At 41.3% G+C, this 20,869-nt stretch overlaps 1 protein-coding gene across 2 annotated transcripts in view; it reads right to left on the reverse strand.

Annotated features, from left to right (window-relative positions):
- Positions 1-599: 599 nt before the first annotated feature.
- Positions 600-20,869, reverse strand: part of slc4a7 (solute carrier family 4 member 7) — a 56,596-nt gene continuing 36,326 nt past the window's right edge. For both annotated transcript variants that reach the window (XM_071528027.1, XM_071528026.1), the window contains 17 exons: positions 18,791-18,878; positions 18,458-18,604; positions 17,829-17,935; positions 13,168-13,342; positions 11,969-12,102; positions 11,196-11,441; positions 10,369-10,474; positions 9,873-10,034; positions 9,041-9,154; positions 8,467-8,628; positions 5,838-6,089; positions 4,673-4,741; positions 4,224-4,397; positions 3,819-3,956; positions 3,007-3,107; positions 1,768-1,884; positions 600-1,230 (listed from right to left, as the gene is read on the reverse strand). In XM_071528027.1, the coding sequence (XP_071384128.1) occupies positions 1,149-1,230; positions 1,768-1,884; positions 3,007-3,107; positions 3,819-3,956; positions 4,224-4,397; positions 4,673-4,741; positions 5,838-6,089; positions 8,467-8,628; positions 9,041-9,154; positions 9,873-10,034; positions 10,369-10,474; positions 11,196-11,441; positions 11,969-12,102; positions 13,168-13,342; positions 17,829-17,935; positions 18,458-18,604; positions 18,791-18,878 (2,374 nt within the window). In that variant the 3' untranslated portion in view covers positions 600-1,148. The remainder of the gene's footprint in view (positions 1,231-1,767; positions 1,885-3,006; positions 3,108-3,818; positions 3,957-4,223; positions 4,398-4,672; positions 4,742-5,837; positions 6,090-8,466; positions 8,629-9,040; positions 9,155-9,872; positions 10,035-10,368; positions 10,475-11,195; positions 11,442-11,968; positions 12,103-13,167; positions 13,343-17,828; positions 17,936-18,457; positions 18,605-18,790; positions 18,879-20,869) is intronic.

The following is a 20,869-nucleotide window of genomic DNA, read 5'->3' on the forward strand; positions in this document are numbered from 1 at the left end:
CCTGAGTTCTTTAACAGACATTTGAACAACAGCTCTATGGACATTGTGGGAGGAGAAGTAACCTTTTCAAACACAATACAGGCCATTGTAGGTAGGTAGGAAACTATATTCTACTGGCAAATGCATCCAAAGTGCTTACTGTACAGTACAATGACGTCATATGGCCTCTGACAGTTTTCTATAAGGTTACGAATGAAAAGAATATACAATAACATTTCTATAACAGCACATCTGAATAGTGAGGTTCACCTAGGAATCGACTGACCAACTTGTGAGCAGCAATATCAATACTGAGTATTCCCCCGGCGTCAGGAGAGATGGTTGATAAGCAAATCCTACAAATGCGGAGTAGTAGTAGTAGTAGTAGTAGTAGTAGTAGTTGTAGTAATAGTAGTATCTATCTGAATGTACCTTCTTCTTTTTGGTTTGTGTCAGTTGCTGTACCAGACTAGTTCTGAAGTATAACCAGTTGGCACTGACAGGACCTGAATGGCTTTAATCAAATGAGTTTTGAAGCTGGTGTAGTTAGATGAAAGGACTTAATCTGGACCCCCCCCCCCCCCCCCCAACCCCAAAACAAAAACAAACTAACACAGGGAAACTGGCAGACAGACAGTGCAGGACAACTCACAATGTGAGCTAAAAAGAACCCAAGATGTACAGTACTTTGATCAGCTAAAATGATAACAGGGGAAAAACAAAAAACGTGGTAAAAATGAAATTAAAATATACACTGGGTTAGAACTAAAATTCAATTCAAGCATTCACAACAACAATCCAAGATCCGCACCAGCAAGGCCCCTTCCTTTGCCATCCGTAGTTGTGATGGGTGATAGCGCTTCACTACACAGGGGAATTTTAAAAGGTTCGAAAACAGTGAGCTTCGGTGGGCAGTGACAGCAGAGTTCGTTCATTCTTCAGCAATGTGCACTCTACTGCATGGCAGTCAACTGTACGTGCACTGGAGATGAAGGACCTCAGGACTTCAGTGGAGGAGGACTCACGGCTCGCCTGCTGCCCCGAGGGAGGCAGCACTCCAGGCAGGTTGCGCTGCTCCAGTACTAAGCCCGTTTTCCCACTAAGATGGTGGCCGTCAGCGGGGTGAAGTGTTGTGCGGGACAGGGTATCGGGAGGGAGGGCCTCCTTCATCACAAGAAGGTCTCGGCTGCAGAACGCCCTCCCGGTGTGTCTGGGTTGACGTCGACTCTAACGCAGGCCACCTTCTCCTGGCTGTTTGCGGAGAGAGAGAAGGGAGACAGATGGAGGGGAGATGAGTGTCGGCGCAGCTTCGCGATGGTGTTAAGAGTGGAGAGCTCTTTGCAGATGTGAGATTTTGTCAGGTAGGAGAGTGCTAGACAATGCTCAATCCATGATGCTGTCAGAACACGATTTTAACACCCGAGTCTTGTTGGCGACAGGGCTCATGTGAGGATGGTGCTAATATATGCAGCTCTTAATCATGACAATTATAGAGACACGATTTGTCAGCAATATGTTTGAGTTTTTACGGATTGCCTCTTGTCGTGATTTTGGTGTGATCAATTATATTTTGTAAATCATATTTCTGTCCGCACACTGTAAAATTAAAAAGTTAAGGCTTAACGGAAGTAGATAAGAATTAACCAAATTAATTTATCTCCTTGCTTGCACAGATTCATACTGTAATACCCAAAGTTTAAGATTGCATACTGCACGGGTCGATATTTAAGGGATTTGAACGGACATTAGGGGCAGGGATTCACCATATCCAGGAGAAGGCATAGCTACCTTTCACTACGCTTCACAGGTTGGGCGCACGAGTCTGCGCCCGAGTTCACTGCTTTCCACGCCCCGCTTTTGGCCATTTCATCAGAGATATTAACAACCAAGGGGCCAGAATCAGAGCTACATGCCGAAATGCAAACACACACGTACGCACACACACAAACACACACACACAAAGAGGACAGACAGGCAGGTAGACATCGAATCAGCGGGGGAGGGTCAGTACAGGACAATTAAAACAGGCAGACACAGACATGCATATGAATTAGAGGAGAGACAAATTCACAGCACAAAAAGGCTGACTGGCACAGAGTTTCTGTCTTTGGTCAGCATTTCACACTAAACAGGCCACATATGTTCCTCTGTTACCACATGTACAGGAATGTGGCCACGGATTTTACACATTGTCATTAATGTCTGTAGTGAGTCGATTCTGTACTCATCCTTGGTTAGTTAGACGAGGTAGGATTAGTTTAATTTCAAGAAGAACTTAGTTTTCCCTCCACGGCATGATAGTGTGTCACAGCAAACATTTTATCACTGACCATTTCCCCCAAAAAGGAACACCTTGACAACACCGGTGTGTTGTCAAGCCAAATGGTCTGTTTTCAATAGCCAACAAGTGACAGCTTTGGCCATGCGTTCACTGTCTGAGTAAACGTTACTGAGCGGGGTTAAAACTCAGCCATGTGGGCCAGATGTTTTGCATCCGACACACACACACCTCTACCACCTCTTCTTCCGTTGGGAGGCTGTGGGTCACTAGTCCTATTCTGTATGATCTGTTCAAGACAGACATAGTAACACACAGCTGACTACCATTGTCAGGATTACCATTTTCTAAGTTGTAAAATGACAAAATGCATCTGAAAATGTAACAGCTCTAGTCTACTGTATATAAAATTATGCACTACATTTACATTGTTACATTACAAGTTTCTGGACTTTTGTTATTCATCAACAGTGATCACCACAGACAAAGGCTTGATAAAGAAGCAAGTATATATATTTGTGGTAACAATTTACTTGAAGTGTTGCTAATAAAGCATTAAAAGCCATAAGCACATTTTGAGCTGCCTGATAGTAATAATAATCACAAAAAACAATGTAAATAGTGCATATTTGCTTATAATACACTTATGATGCCTCACAATGCACTTTAAGTAAAGTGTTACCTTTTTTCTCCCAGTTGGAAACCAAAGTATGTAAAGAGAGGTGTGTTTTACGGACGGCACCACTCACCTCCCTGAGAGTGTTTTCACTGGGATGTTGAGCCGGTTTGGGTTGTCATACTGGACCTTCATTCCCATATCCGCTTCTTCCTGCAGCCTGGACTCCGCCTCCTGGGAGACAACAACAACATCATCAGCAGGGCGTAAACCACGGACCAACCTGTGATTGCAGTGTGGCGCCTCCTATCGAAAAACTGCTGTGGTCACACTTGTCATTTCTGATGATTTCTTGTCATTCTTGAGATCTGATTCTTACGATCAGATTTTATGAGATCACATCACTTCATGTCCACACTTGGCCTGAAATTGTCTGTTATGCATCTCCTGTGGCTGTATTTATTTAAATCTGTATCAAAATTACTTTTTTCGCACTCTGCCTCTCAAACTCATTACAATGCTTGTGTGCACATTGTAGCTGGATTGCGTCCAGACTACATAGACTGATTAAATGCGAGCCGGACCACTTACATATCTGATTTTGAAGATCTGATAGTAATGTGAGCCAAATCCAATTTTTGTGTGCACAGACAAGTCACTTGCATCCTAGTGTGATCAGATAAGTCACATTGAAATGACAAGTGTAACCGTAGCTATTTTGATTAAAATGCTGCAAGAATTGCTGAAAATTTCTGAAGCTGTAACAGCTTTGTTTACATCTGTAAAGTCTTCAAGAACATATTGTCAATGTAAATACACACATGAACCCAAAATTAAGATGATTAAACAAATTTGGGTTGCATCTTTGATTCTGCCTTAAAGTACAGTACATTGTACAGAGTGCAGTATAGCAGATACTGTAGTGTAACCATGATTAAGTTTTACCAGTTTCTCTCGCTGTTTCTTTTTCTTGTCATCCTCTTTCTTCTTCTTGCTTTCAGGCATCAAGTCGTCCAGCCAGCTCAGCTCCCTCTTGGTGAAGAAGAAGTCTAGAAGCTTTCGGATAAAGACCAGCGCCAGAACCTAGAAAAAAGAAAGACTTTTATGAGGCATTTTTCAGTTCACATCACAAAAAATAAATAAAAATGCAATAACATAAATCTTCTGCATTGGTACAGCGAAAACAAAGTGTGGAGAATGGTTTGACGATGTTAGATTACTTGAGTGGGTGAGGCTGTGCATATCTGTAAGTGTGTTTCTGTCTCTTTAACGTCTCATGTAGATGTTTCTGCACACTTCTACGTGAGCTGACATAAATGTGTGACAATCAGTGAGGGTTAAGGCCATTACCATCATGGGGAACACAACGGCTGCTGCAGAGGCCTTGATGACCCAGAGCAACACCAGACAGGTGAGCTGCACCAGGGTGAAGACATGGACCTTCCACAGCGGCACATAGCGCAGATAGATCAGGTCAGGCTGGTGCTTGGCCGGCATGCCGAACAGCTTGATACGGTCGAAGAACTGAAGAGAAAAGGAGAGGAAAGAGGGGGGTAGATTAGTGGAAGAGATGGGGGGGATGCACATGAAAAGGATGGGAAATGCAAGGGGTGATAAGCAAGGGAGAGATTCATTACATATTCAAGAGAGGAAATACATTTAACAAAAGGTTTCAAAAGGGTCTGAATTACGATCAAAGCTTTTGAATTACAACGGGGAAAGCTTATCGTTACTAACAGCTCATGACTGCAGTTCTGTTCAGGATAAAAGTGTATGACGTTATCTTCAAAGAGTCTTACTTGAATGCCTTTTAGTGAAGAGACACCCATGTAGAGAAAGACTCCATACAGGACTGGCATAGGAATAAACTGTGGAGAATGGAAGTGAACCAACACAGTATAACACAACCAACAGCAAATATTATTCAACTTACAATACATAAAGAAAATATGGCATATGTGATGCACACCAGTGTATTAAGTAGATCTAATAATAACAGCATCTAGAACATAAGTAACCCACCACGCTCTTATATAACATTAACATTATAGAAATTTAGTTGACCTTCTAATTCAGAGTGATTTACAATGTGTACAACCGCAGAATAAGCTTAAATCGTTAGATAGCCGACGCTACAAGCAACCAATTGCAGAGGTGGAAAGTAACTAAGTACATTTACTCAAGAATGTACTTAAGTACAATGTACTTTTGAGGTACTGACACTTTATTTGAATATTTCCATTTTTATGCCTCACTGTGCCCATTCTTGTTATCTTGGCCCTTTCTCTTTTTTTCTGTTTAATCTCAACTTCTTAATTTCCTCCCTTATCTACGTCACTCCGCTGGGTTCGTTTTGAACCCCCTCCCCTCCATTTCTGTGATAGTTGCCATCATTTTTGCTCTTTTTGTTGCATTTTCACGCTATATCTCTTCATCTTTTTTTTTGTCTTTCTCTCTTGCCGACTCAGACATTTCCTCTGCTTTTTTCTGTTTCATTTCTCCTACTGTTTCTATTGTCTTCCCTCCTCGTCATTTCACATCCTGCCCGTCTTATATTTCCATTTTGTGAGGGCTGTAGTTACTAGTAACTTTTCAGAATAACGTTTTACATGCAAAAACATACAATAAGCTCATAACACATGATGCACTGTTAGAGTTTAAACTACCCAACAGGATATGGAGTAGTTAGTTAGTTACAACATTAAAATACTTCTTACAGGTTAATGTATCAATACTTAAGAATGACTACAGTACATTTTACTGCAAATACAACTATACTTTACTTAAGTACACTTTTGAGTGCAGAACTTTTGCTTTTAATTAAGTATTTTTCCATTATGTTATTGCTACTTTTACTTAAGGATTTGAGTACTTTTTCCACAACTGACCAATTCTTAAGAGTGCAAAGAAAAGCTTGGAAACTAAATAACCAGGCAGATTTTTCTAATGTTTTCCCCGTCTCACCTTGAGCACAGAGGTCATGAAAACAGAACAACCCATCAGGACAAAGATCATGAACCCAGTGACCCGCTGCTCCCGGATGCCCAGGAACTTAGGCTGCTCTCCCGGGGCGGAGCAGCCGGACTCCACCTTCAGACTGTTAACGTGGGAGATGGAGAGGACGGTGGCAGCCACGAACCAGGGCAGGCCCATGATCGAACACAAACCCAGCATTACTGCCACTATCAGCAAGTCCAGGTGGTAGCCACAGCCTTTCTGTAAGATACACAGGGAGACAGAGGAGGTGGAGTGAGTATGAGAGTCATAGAAGCAGAGATTGACAGTGATGCGTTTTTGTTTTCCCCAAGGAGCAGATGCACTCCTAAATAAAAAAAAAAAAAAAAAAGGAGCACAGGAAACAAGATTCAGGAGCATAATCTGTAAAAATAATTAAATGTGCCCATCAGTGTTTTGAATATCAGGCTGCGAATTTTCAAGATAGTGTGAATGTATTTTTAGGAGGTGTATGCTGCTAAAATAGCAGTACTGTAGAACCACGAGGCTTAGAAATGCAACAGAGAAAAAGTTGAAGGAGGTGGTAGTCAAAGCCTCTCTATGAGATGAAGAACAGAGCAGGAGGCGGATAGACAAGTAAAAATGATAGCCTCAGCCATTATTAAGGATGATGGATAGGGAGAGAGAGGACTGGGGAGAGATGAGAGAGCAATAGAGTTAGAGAGGCTTAGAGAGAGGGAGAGAAGCAAAGGAGGGTTTAGAGAGATAACAGAGCTATAGAACTATAGCTATAGAAGAGAAAACTGGATGAGAAAGAAGATAATGGTAGAGATAACAGTGGTTGTAGACAAAGGGTGTGGAATTAATGAAAAGACACAAACAGGAAGGCAACAGCCCATTTATCAGGGTGTAGACAGAATTTTGCCTCCCACATAAACCGACTTCATGAGTTCACGAGTTCAAGGTTGAGGGTATTTGTGGTGTTCCAATACAAAGTTTCAGCATCATCATCTATGCATGTCGAAATGTCAGGGGTGAAATTAAACTCGACAGCATAGCATTTAGCAGATTTTATTCAGCTACAAATTTTACTAATAACCTGGCATTGACTTTTAAAAACTCATTTTGCATGCACCAATTTAGATCTGACTCCTTTGACGCGTTTTTTTTTTTTTTTAGTCATAGCAGTAGTCGTACCAAGGTAATTGGCATTTCATGGGTTTTCTAAGTTAGTGTTTTTTCCTTTTATTGGCAAATTTCTCTCTGAGTAGAATGCAATCCAACACTCAGGTTAAGGATGCAGGATGCCCTTTGTGCTTCTATTGCATTTTGGAGTTGGCTGTCAATTGTTTTCCTTAATCACAATCTAAACTCCAGTTCTCTTCAGGCAAGGTGAAAGCATCTTTATGACCATTCCCGGTTTGGTGATATTGCAGCACATTTGAAAGGGACAGCCCATTATTCTATCCCCAAACTAAGCAATTGTTACAAGCTTGTGCACCTCCATATAGTCTGCACACAAAGCAATACACCTTTTGTGTTCTATTAAGTAAGCTAACCTTTCACGTTCAACTCATTCCCCTATTGGATAATAAAGAAGAGCAGTATAAGATCGGCTGCTGCTTTTCTCTGTTGTGGGATGTGGGCCCTCAGAGCATTTCACAGGCCCATTCAATTGTCATCTGCTGACAAAATGAATCACTTCTCCACTGGGGGAGGGCCAGTGTGATGGCTTAGAGGGATCACTAATGTCTATGATGTCCTCTGCTGCACCGTCTTTGTCTCTGGTATCATCAACTGCACTGTCCTTAGAGGCTAAAATGTCCTCAACTTGTTCCAGTTGCTCACTTTGCCTGCCTCTTTGCCAAAACATCAACCTGGGCAGCCGCTCTGCTCTCCCCCTAAGTATCACGGCGAGGGTAGAATAAATGTCAGCATGAAATATAAAAGAGCTAGCAAGGTTACCAATCTCATTCTGTGCTAGCATTTATTGTTGCAGTTGGGCTAACGTTAATGTGTTCATGTTAACAGTAACATTAGGTTTAGCAACCTGTCCTTCCTCAGTCTCCTGTCCTGGTAATGTTACGATGTTCATCTCAATCAATATTTTTCTGTTATGGTCGATGTGTAAACCAAGCTGTCGCTCATTTTATTCTCTCTAATCCTATCTCTCCATTTCCATTTTGGCCACCTGACAACTTTTTCCAGGTGTTATCCTACTTGATAAACCGCCAATGTTAGCCGGCTTTATTGAACTGTACTGACATTGGCTGCCAGGTAACACATTTTTTGGGGAAAAAATAAAGGCTTACTTACATAATTGCTGTTAAGATAGATTTGTTCAAATTTTGTCATGAAAATCAAAACATGGTTTGAATGAGTCTGTATTGAATCTGAATGAATATGAATTTTATGATCATGTGCCCCATGCATCTCACATACTGTATATCCCCAACAATGGCAATATTAGAAAGATAAAACAATAAAAAAATATAGCTACAAATCATAATTGTGCCAATGTAAGATGTAACACCAGCAGAAGTGGTTTGGAAATGAGAGGCCATAGTTCTTTCACGTCTGTATGATAAACTGTCAATTTCCAGTATTGTCATTTCCAGTATAGAAGTGGTTCTGAGACCTTGAGCTTGTGCTCCTTGCGGTTGATAATAACGGCAGTGATCTGCTGGTCCATAAAGATGAGGATGGTACAGAGCAGGGCAGGGAGTGCCGCCACCAGCAGCGTCCACCAGGGGTTTTCTCCCAGTGGGTCCATCAGCCAGCCACGGTTCTTTGAGGTTGGCTACAGGGAAAAGGCAGAGAGAACTGATGATTGAATGTTTGTCACATGTAGTATATAAGGCATAGAGGATTGATGATACATTTAATGATGTAGAGGGATACATTCAAAATTTTCGACAATGCAATCATCTTTGATTTTAAATAACCGTTAGGTCATACGAGTGTCTGATAAATGCCTAAATTGTTTTAAAATGTAAATACTGAACAATGAACATAAGGTAACAATTTTGTTTTCCACAATGGAAATAATAGTGTTTTGGAATTAAATCCTTGACATATATATTTTGCTAGATGCATTAGTCCCCAATGGGTATCAATTATTCTAGATCTTTCAATCTAAAAATAATGTTACACTATTGATCTGATGTCTTTTGAACATCTATGCATATAGATATGCTATAAGTGATGCCTACCTCAAAGCGGTCAGGAACATTGAGTTTAGGAGAGGGGATGCCCATCAGATAGTCCACCAATACCATGATCATGATGGTTATAAACACAGCAAAGTCGCTGATGGTGGAGCGCACCTATATAACACAAAAAAACAACACGTATATGTATTTAAGGATTTTTGCTGAGCATGCATGCTATTTTCCCACTACCACCCTGTTTCAAATTCATCCTGTTACACACAGTCACACCTAGAAGCTGCACCAGTACAACCACAGTCTTGAGAAGACTGAGAAGATCCACCAAAGCAATAATTACATTTGTGTCAACAGTAGAGGCATTACAATTCAGACAATACCAACACCTGCCTACAAAGAACAGCAAATGATAACAGACAGACTGGTACTGTGTGAGAAAATGTGAGAAGACCTTTTGTTCATGCACATGTGACCGCTCACGCATACTAATGACTGATGCATCGCAAACATTTACACAGAGAGGAGAGCGAGAGACGTTTAGCTAGAACTACACACACACACACACACGCATGCACAGATATACAAACACTCCACTCTAATGTATATTTGTTCTATTTTATATAACTAATCATTTAATTGTTATAGTTTGAAAAATAATTGCATGTTGTAAAATGCCACCATTTGTGGTGTTAATAGTTGTATACAGGCACAGAAGACAGACACACACACACACACACAGGGGTGATCAGGAATAAAAAAAAATTTAAATCCTGGGGTTGAAAAAACAAAAACAAAACACCCATTCCAACCACACACACACACACACACACACACACACACACACACACACAGAAGTCTAGTCTAACAAATATCTCACCTTAGTGGGGAAGTATCTCTCCGTCTTGAACTGCTTGAGGAAGGAGGAGAGGAAGAAGGTGGTGAAGAAGAGGATGATGGACCAGAAGAGAACGTCTGGGATGTAGGGGCCATGGTGGCCGCAGGCCGAACCCACAAACTCCCCGTCGAGCTCCTTACACATCTGGGGGAAAGAGGGATGAGGTGAATCACAGTGAACACAAGGAGCAGGAAATGGTACCAATAGTAGTATCAGTAGTACAGTAGCAGTTTTTTTTAGTAGCCTAGTTGTAGCTGTAGTAGTGGCAGAAGTATTTGCTGTTAGTGTATAAGTAGAAATAGCATTCATGTGTCCGAATAAATATATGAATCAATGCGCAAATGATGAGTGGGATATTGGCTCAGAATGTTAGTGAGTCCTGAGACTTGTTTGAGACTCTATACACATACTATACATGTGCAGGTGTGTACACACTATACAGCCTATCATATTAGAGGTCACAGTGTGTTTGCCTCACCGACACATTGAGGCTGCTCCAGGGGATGGAGTCTGGGGTGTATCCAGTCTTGTTCCACTTACTTAGGAGCTGGGCTGAGGCATTGGCCGGTGGAGAGCACTGACACCTGGGGACAGACGGTATCTTATTTAGAAAATCACTTAGCTTAATTTCAAAATTAATTTGCAAAATGGAGCAAGAATATTGGGATCAGTTGTGTGAAATTTGGTCTTTGATTTTACTTAATTTCAAACAATACACAGCATACAGCAAAAAGCACTACCCCATAATTGCTCCAACAACTTATGGCACAACTTATTATAGCTGCAAGTTGTCAAAGATTTGAACTCTCCATTGCAGTGAAACTATCAAAAATACATTATTCAGAAAACATAATCACAAATTTATGTGTCTTTAACGTCTCCTCCTCTTTGCTCTTCCTGTATACTATGCCCATGGTCAATGCTGACTCAATCCAGTCTAGATACAGTAAATATTCTGAAGGACACAGGAATATACTGTATGTGTTACTTTTTTTTTCTTTACAGGCATTTCTGCTTTATGGGAGAGAGAGGGGGATGACAGGCGACAAAGGTCTTGGGTAGATTTGAACCCAAGTATGGTATGTGCCTTGCGCCTTGAGCCACCAGGATGCTCAAATATGTGTTACTTCTATTGTCTGGAGCTGCGGCTTGGACTCTTGAACTCCTTACTATGTGTTGCTTGTAATGCTGGTCATCTAGGAATTTAATCTTATGCTACTATTGCACTCATTCCAAGTCTCTCTGGATAAAAGCGTCAGCTAAAAAAGGCTAAGATGTGAATGTAATTGGAATCTCAGGACTTACGAGTACACGGTGAGGTTGTCCAAGTTGTTATGCATGTTGACGGGGAACTGTTCTCCCAGGTGGAAGAGCTTCTCCAGAGCCTCGTAGATGAAGATGATGCAGATGAGGGCGGCAAAGGCCTCCTCTGTGAACCGGGTGATGTAGCAGACCAGGGAGCTGGCATCGGTGGCCACCAGGACGATACACAGGAAGGCCGTCCACAGGCCAATGCTGGTCCGCAGTGACAGGTAGGACAGGCTGTAGTCACTGGGAAGGAGGGAAAAGGATGAGATGGAGGTACACACATGTATGCAAACACACACATTAGGGCCCAACGGATACAGGATTATTGCATACAATATAAGAAACCACCGTATTTAGTTATCTAGTGGTGCAGATTTATACTCTGTAGACTATTTAGTCATATATTCTGATGGTATTTCCATGAGTTGTATGTACACAGTGTAAATGAATATTCCTTAATATTTTATTTTGTGACAGTATCTTGCATGATACTTTATTGCGACGTTTCAGTCATAGGACTTTAGTGTAGACAGTGTGCATGATTATATTTCATTCTCAGTATCTACCTTTTTGGTTTTTGTCCTACGAACCTGTCACTCAAAGACTTAAAAAATACTGTTTTCTGTATCTTGTCACAAATCCAATTCTTACTGATGAAAAGCACCACATATTGCATATGTATATTTATCGTAGTAACTAATAGTCGTGGTGGTAGTTGTGTCCTTACAGGTCTCTACCAGTGGAGGACCACAGAGCAAAAGGAAACTCACTTGCAGAACTTGAAGAGGATCTTCTCAAAGACTAAAACTGGCCCTGTGCTGCCAAGAATAGTGAGGGGCTGCCCCGCGAATAGGGAGTACGCCACTCCTGTCAGCGACGCCCCGAATAGAGACTCTATGGCACTCTGTAGACAGGGAGGAGAGGTAGAGAGTGAGGGAATGAGAAAGGGAGGATGGAGGGATGGGGGAGGTAAACCCACACAGAGGCTAGAGAGGGAAAGATTGAAGGAGAAAAGAAAGAGGCAAAGAGGAAGAGAAGAGACCCCGAACACAGAGAGTCTTGATTAAACAGACATTCTGGGCTGCATGGGAGCGAATAGATAAACTGCTCTAATTTTTCCACCCAGTCGACTTGTCTGGAGTCACATCTCTGTGTGACCATAGACTGCTGAGTTTACTCAGACGCATCACACACATCAGCACACAGACTGTGCCTATGCCAACAGTCCCTGGTCTAATAAAGACATCTGGGTTAGAAAGAGAGAAAGAGAGAGAGACAGAGAGAGAGAGACAGAGAGAGAGAGACACTATATATAATAGCTCACAGTGTGACAAGAGATTAGTGCACAGGAGGTTGAATAATCACCACATCCCACTGTGGATCAGTGAATAAAGACCTCACTGTGCGGGACAGCCACACAGACGAGGATTAAATAATATAGTAAGAAGGTGATCCGAGTTCAGTGCTTACAGTGACTTTTCTTGATGCACCGAGTGACCTGATGTGCATAACGGAATAGGATAAACAGGGGGAAAAAAATCCTATTGCAGAAACAGATCAGTGACGGGTATGACTGAGACTGACTCTATGCAATACAAAAGATCTGAGATTATAACCACATACTCGTAACTGTCACTGGCAATCATGATGAGAGGGAGGGTGTTGCTCATGATGGCTGATAAGGAACCACCTAAAGGTTAGGTCACACTGGAGGATTTTGAACTAGAAACGTATGGGAATTTATTTTGAGGCATCAGCACAAGAACACAAAGTAGAAGGGGCACAACACACTGGGTAGAGCATGGCACTTACACTGCCAGGGATTAGGGGTTTAATTCCCACCGGGGCCCCATCAAAAATGCATGCACTCATAGAACCGTGAGACTCTTTTAAGTGTCCATCAAATAGCATATGTTACCATGTGTTATGAGACACAAAAGCTGACAGTTGCACTCTCTGTCCCACTCACTATGTTGCCCTTGGTGGCCTCCCCGAGCAGGCCTCCGAAGGTGATGACGGGGGACATGCAGGCGCAGTACAGGAAGAGGATGGAGGCCAGACACTGCAGACTGAAGGAGTCCCTGACGTCGCTCCAGTAGAACGGGGCTTTCCGCTTGATGTCTAGGATCAGACCTCCAAATATCCTGAGAGAGGAGAGAGATACATTTTAGTGTTTGAATCTGAAAAATAACATACAGAATTCACAATGACGGTGAAATGTGAAAAGAAGACAAAATATCAACATCACAATGACAGCGATATGGGCACAAAGTTATAGTGCAACGGCTGTCAAAAAAATTATTCTAGATAAATTATTTTGCATAACCATGACAATCAAAAGTATGTTGTAGCTTTAGGTAACTTTACAGCCTATTAGTTCAACACAATCAGGGAATCTTTGCAACAGCTGGCTACACAAAACCAAACAGTTGCAATCCCGGCTAACCGGCCTCATGAAGGTGGTTATCACCTCGCTCTCTCAACCCAGGATTTACCAATGCAGCTATGAGCGTGTTCACATAAAAAGGGGCGGGTTTTGTAACAAATAGCCAATTGCATACAACATGCACAGATCTAGAGCACTGTGTTTAAAATAAGATGAAACTATTGATCACTGTGGGGAAATTAGGTCACTGCAGCAGCAAAAGTAATAGGACTAAGTGGGGAAAAGAAAATAGCATATAAGTGAACAACTAGAAAAAATAAAACAACAAAAGCAGTAGACCATACATAATTGTGGCTTTATTTAAGTATATGCTGCTTCAACATGTTTATTTAAGTATATGCGGCTTCAACATGTAAAGTAGACTGTAAAAGTGGGAAATATGGGAAAAAAATGGATTAGTAACATTTATGCTCTTCTCTCAAGAAATAGAAACTATCATAATGAATAAATATGAGCAAAACAAAAACAGAACAGCGAAGAGCAACGCTGTTACTGCTACCAATGCCAGAGAGAATTGTTGGAGGAAAATTGCAGACGGTGTAAATGCTCAAGTAAATATGCTTATTACTGCTCATCATAAGGCACAGTGGGCACATCTTTCCTTGATAGAATATTGTGTTGAGGCTCTGAAAAGATTTTCCATTCACAAAGTCGGCCTCATGTTCCCCAGGGCCGCGGTGATGGAATATGGGCACAATCTATTGCACTAATCACTCTAGGGAATCCTATGAGAGAATTTAAGCACTTAATATGCAACAGTAAATTTCATTCATTATTGATAATGAAGCTACCTGCTATTTGATAGAAGCCTTCTTTTACAGCCAAAGTTGGCAAATTGCCTAGAAATGCTACAAACATTCATTATATCTCTGATATAATAATTCATCATGGAAACAACTGGATTCTGCTGGTCTCTAACCACTGTTGCCCTGTGAAGAGCCCTTCTTACCATCTGTTAATTCAACCGTATCCCCCTGCAGTACTTTTTACAGTATTGTAGTATAGTACAGTCATTTGAATGCAAAGTTTTTGTTCGTATCGGGTTTTGCAAATGGAATTTTTGCAATACAGGTTATTTAACAACACACAGGATCCTCTAGGAACGGTGATGCCATTTTTCCAGAGAGTTAATTTGTAGGGAGGCGGGCTTTTTATGTTTGGATCTGATAGCCTGAACATAACCTGCTCTGCAGCCTTAGTTACCATGACAATGTACCCTGCTTGAAGGTGCGCCATCATCGTGAGACCAAAAAGCCAGGGTTAAGCCCAAACTTAGCTTGCTAACCCACTGATATCGATGTGTGAAACAGGACCCTGTTCAGGCCTGTGTACTAACCCAGATTCAAGCTAATCTATTTACACCCCGTGTCGTCAACTCCCACACCACTGCTTGTGTGCGTGTAGAAGAACTCTATTGGTATACGGCTCCATAAAAATAGGAATACCTGCTGTGTGTGCGCGCGTGCGTATATCAGGGTATATGCAGGAATCCTGAAGTTAAATTCAATACCTTTTAAGACCTTTTTTAAGACCTTTTCAATATATTTTAAGACCTCAACACCACTTCGAGCTGTAACCGGTTACATCAGCGGCACACCTTTAACTTACATTCACTATACATTGATTTTGAGATTGCAAAACTAAACAGTCTTAGTTTGCGATAACTTCTATGGACCACTGTATCAATACAACAGAATTCAGATAGGCCGGGAGGGAACAAAGCTCAAGAGAATAAATTGAGTGCACTGACATATTTCTGTGTCAGTGCAAGGTTTATTAATAAGTAATAACAGTAACACGCTCACACACACACGCACGCACGCACTCACACACACACACACACACACACACACACACACACAACACGGTCATTAACAAAAATCTCTGTGGTCTTTGCATGCTTTGTTCTCTTTCCCATTCACTTTCCATAGTACTTTCCACTTAGTGACAGCCTACACAGAAGAATCCCAAATTCGCCCTTTGCACAAGAGGGCGTCTCTTAACTTCCGGGTTATGCATTACTGTTTCCGGTTGTAGTTTGTTGTAGTAGTTGTGAGGAGCAAAATAAATAAATTCACGCAAACGTTTAGCACACAAACTCTTTGGACAAATAGGCTATTCACATTGAAAAAAATAGCTACAAAATTTAATACCTCATAAAATGGCGATTAAGACTTTTTTAATACTTTTTAAGGGCTTTAATTTTCGCTCAATTGATTTATTACCTTTTAATACTTTTTAAGACCCCGCGGACACCCTGGTATATACGGTGTGTGGGCTTGTGAGTGTCTGTCTTCTTCATACGAGTCAACCCCACACCTACCCAAACTCTCATCTCTCTGCCACAATCTAATTTATTTAGACCGGGGATGGTTTTATCTTTATACACATATCACTCTGTCCCCTCTCCCCCTGTCTCTCTCCATTTCAGCCTCTCTTCCCCCGTCTCTGTGGGATTCTATTTTTCTAAATCCATTTCTCACCTTATACATCTTACTCTGCTTTCTCTGACACCTGTCCTGTTGCTCTGCTCTCTCCTTGCCCTGCTGTGCGTTCTTCCACTTGCTTTCTTTTTCCCCACTACTTTTACCGCTGCAACGAGCAACCTCTTTAGCCATCCTCCACAACCCCATCTGTCTCTTTTATACAACCCCTGTGTCTGTTCAGGTTTTGCTTTCTTTACACAAGCTCCTTGCACATCTACATCCTGTGTCAAGGTCAAGGTCAAGGTAAACTTTATTATCCCAGATAGGGAAATTCAGGTGGTCAAAGTGCAAAAGTACACAAAGCAGTCATACAAACAAATATAAATACAACTATACAATATACAGTCCCCCCTCCCCCCCCAACACACACGCCCACACACACACACACACACACACACCATTATAACCAACTAATAAAATAAAATAAGATGTATAAAGTATATTGCACCATACAAGTGTTGCACAAGGATAACCATTGCACATAGCCCTGGCCAAAACCATCAGATCCTATGTTTTGGACTGTCCCTCTCATTTAACAGTCTAATTGCTGAAGGAACAAAATACTTGCTAAACCTGGTTGTTCTTATTTTCCTTTGCAGAATCCTACTTCCTGTGTCCCCTACTAGCTCCCTGCCAGCATATGCCTTTTATAGCAGTGGTGAAAGGGAGAGTGCATCTGTAAATAATGCAGTGGCCCCAGTCTGATGTGTATGTGTGTAGAGTATGTGTGTCTGTCTGAGGTCTCAAATAAACACGTTCTAGTTGCAGTGTGGCCAGAGCTCAAGAGGCTCAGCGTGAGTATCTATAAATGTCAGCCTCCATGGTTCAGAGAGTGCAGTAGACGTGATTGCACAAACATAGTGTTGAGTTTAGTATTCTAAATGGGAAGGCCTATATTATGGTGATACGCAGGACTAAACATTGATACGGCATTCAGCGGAGGATTTTGAATGTTTCATTCATTGAGCATTTCAAAGATTTTCATAAATACTAGGCCACTGTTACACACAGTTTACATTCAAAATATGTAATGAGCTTTAAAGACAATTAAAAAAACTGAAGAGAAATAGCTTTGACAGAGCATTTTGTGGTTACAGAACAAACACTACTGCTGCCTACCGCGAAACCAGCGAAAATAAACTTTTAATGGCGCACTTGTTAATAATTACTACTCGCCTCATCTCACTTGTTACACCAAAGATTTTGTAGCTTTTGTGCAGAGGACCTTCCTATTATTATAACCACAAATTGGTCTCTCAGGTGTGCTTGGATGTCCATGATATATTAAACTTAACCAGTTATGCTAATGAGGTCATTAATTCAACTAACTAATGCATTAATTAGCAAATATTTCTGTGTCAATATAAGTCTTCACATAACACATGGGCAGTATTAATGAGCTCCATTTATTAAAGCATTTATGCAGCCAAATTCCATTCAGATCATCTACTCTGTAGGGGGTTAGGGTTGGTATAAGGATGAAGTTTCTATCATGTTTTGTTCTTCAGTTATTGTGTTTGAAGGACACTGACAGACAAACAGCTGCCACAATGGTGACATGGTGACACCATATACCACAGTGCTCTAGTTGTATATCAGGAGGGCCACAACAGTGAGGATTCCAGTTTTATTTCCCTTCTTTGCTTACACCAACAGAAGTTGTCATCTCAAGTCAATGCCAAATCGTACTGTACTGACCTCCCAGTCCTCTGCAGCTCAGGTCCTGCATGATTGTCCTCTTCCTTCTCCAGCTCCCCAGCCGGAGACGCAGTGCCGTTGGGCTGGGACGGCCTCTTCCTCTTCAGCTGCAGGTCAGAGGACATTCACTTGATCAACCTGAGGTCATGATGCTCTTTGTCCATCGGGTGGCACTCTCAGTGTGATTATAGCGGCATAGAGTGTTTGAAGAAGTCATGGAAAACTGTTTCTAGGTTACAGTTGTAAAGCATGAGAATCAAGTCATTGATGATCTTTGATGAAAGGCTTTAGTGTGTCTAAGCTGTAGGCTCACTCTCAATTCCTCCATAATATGTGTAGCGGACTATCAGATGTGTGACACTGTCAGATATTAGAGGTCTAACACCTCACATTGACTTTACACTGTATGTGAGGTCTAGTTAGTATGTCTGTCAGTATGTACAGTATGTTACAGTGCAGATTGTCGTTAGGTGTTTGCACCAATGCCACCCAGGAAAATTCCTGTATGTTAATTTAAGTGATTTTGACATGTCTGTTACAATATAGAGCAAGTTTACAACAAAATTGATAGACTCTGTAATGTGTTCATAGTTGACAATAAATAGTATATGACAGAGAGGGACCCTCACCTGAGACGGGACATTCTTGGGGGGCTCAATCCGGATTGTGGGGTCCCACTCTCCAGGGGGCAGGACAGTCACCTGATCCAGGAACTCATCTATCCCAGAGAGTAGATCTGTTCGGTCTTTGGCCTTATACGCCACATCATGGAAAATCTAAAGGGCATAATTATCTGAAGTTATCAGATGCATCTGCAATCACAAAGTGTTCATGGCAAGGATAAATTCACCAAATGTTTAAGGAGAGGGTAATACAGCAAATCACAGATTACCATCACAGGATGCATCTTGGATCAATAGAAAAAAAAAAAATAACATACCATACATCTGTGCTTTTCTCACCTCATCTGTCATGAGTGTGGCCATTGATCTGCCAATCTCATGGTACTGGGGCCCTTTACCATGAGGACCCAACAGCAGGAACAGAAACCTGTGGAGGAGACATATCATGTAATACACCACAAATGGCACTGTGATACTAATCTGCCCTACAACGGCAAACAGCAGTAACTACTGTGTTCAAAGGGTGTTTAAGCCCTCAATGCCATTTTACAGATGAGGGGCAGACACATCGGAAACTTTATAACTCCTCCAATACACAGAATTTATTTTTGCTAGGCTGCAACTTGTAAAGTTGTCTGGCCTGACTTTAAGTACACATATGGAGGCCAGGCAGGTGTGTTAGGGTACACCAGGAGTAACTGAGACATGTGAAGGGGGATATATTGTTTTTGCTTGGCTCCTAACTGTATATTTACCCCGCAGGAGTTTAGTAGTTTGGTAGCTATAGAGTTGTCTAGCAGGAGTTTTAAGTAACTCATCTGAAAGATAAACAGGTGTGTTAGGAGTTAGCAACCTGTCTGGTAGACAGTCATAATGTTAGAAGACACTATTTGCTTTTGGTAGGCTACTAGCTATGCATTTAATCAGGCAGGAGCTTTCAGTAGTGACTCATTTGGGAAGAAAACAGGTTTGATTGGTTTGGCACTTGATAGGTTGCAACTTTATAGGTTAGGACATATGAAATATGTTTTTGTTAGACTGCTGTGTTATATTTGGCTGGGAGGAGCCTTGTAAACAGCAACAGAGTGTTGGCCAAGGACATCATGTTTGGGTGCGCTCATCATTCTGTGTTTCAGAGGGGGGGCACAAGTTAGCCAGTTACACATGGTGCCACCTCCCTCTGAAAGACAGTGTTGAGGGCTTAAACACCCAGTGAGCAACTGCTAGTTGTGTTTTAAAGGTCAAATGTCAAGACAAGGGTTTAGATTTAATATCAACAAAAGCACACTCATAAATGCTATTTAATGATATACAATCAACACTATGTATGTCTGAATAGGAAATAAGCATTGAGATCAGTTTTCTGTTTCACCACTCACTCAGTTACTGCTCCTTGGCTTTGTAGAGCAGTATAAACAACATGCAATTCTCTGCAGAACTGTTGTTAAAGCTGTCACTGGCTGGCATGAAGCCGTGTATTAGAGAACATTCATTTTAGGACATGGAACTGATGTATACTATTAAACTTCCAATAAATGCAGTCTCAAATAACAGCTGGTCTCTAAGCGTTGGAGAACGCATCATGTTTCAGCAACGGCACCTGTGCAATCATGAAAAAGCCTACGCCAACGCTGAAAATACTGCTACTGAAAATGTTCATAACAAATTCGGTGGACAAGGCGCACACAGATATTTTGGTGTAGATCTTAATATAATCAGACAGAATCTGTCTGAAATGTCAGCTACTGCTGATTAAAACAAATAATTGCCAAGAATATTAATGAAAGTTTTACAATAGTAGAGAATGCAGAGGAAAAATGAAATGAAAAATGTAAGCACTGAAAGAGTTTTGTGTTTACATATAGAGACTGACTGAACAAAACACTATACTCCAACATCTATTTTGGAAAAAATTGCATTCTGCAATTCAGTGATTATCCAAAAAACTTTGAGGATCCCATCCTTAAAAATATAACTTCACAGTTTACCAATACCTAGGATAAAAATCCCTGCCATAATCCAGGGCGAGCATTCATACAGAAGCCCAACTCGGATGCCAAAAGAAAGATATACTAACCCACAGATGGTGACCATAGAGGACATCAGGCTATGTCATCATAAATACACCGGACTATCAGATAGTACTATTCACTGTGCCACAAATGTGGCACGGTTGAGCATGTCAGTATGGGATGTCACTGGGTTTATCAAGCCGGCAGGAGTCACAAGTCAGAATCAAGTCTCAGTATGCCTTCTTTAGCTATTAGAATATCGGGCACTGGTTTAAAAAAAAAAAAAGTAAAGTAACCTAAATTAAGCTATAGATAGAAACCACAAGTGTACGTAATCACTTAATACATTATACTATCATGCAATAGAAAAAAAAATCCTAACTGGCCTTTTAACATGAACATCTCA

The sequence above is a fragment of the Centroberyx affinis genome, unplaced genomic scaffold (genome assembly GCF_046629955.1).
Source record: "Centroberyx affinis isolate AG114_WGS23_722 - 3 ecotype Tasmania unplaced genomic scaffold, CSIRO-AGI_Caff_v1 ptg001602l_1, whole genome shotgun sequence".
In the NCBI taxonomy this organism is placed as follows: Eukaryota; Metazoa; Chordata; class Actinopteri; order Beryciformes; family Berycidae; genus Centroberyx; species Centroberyx affinis.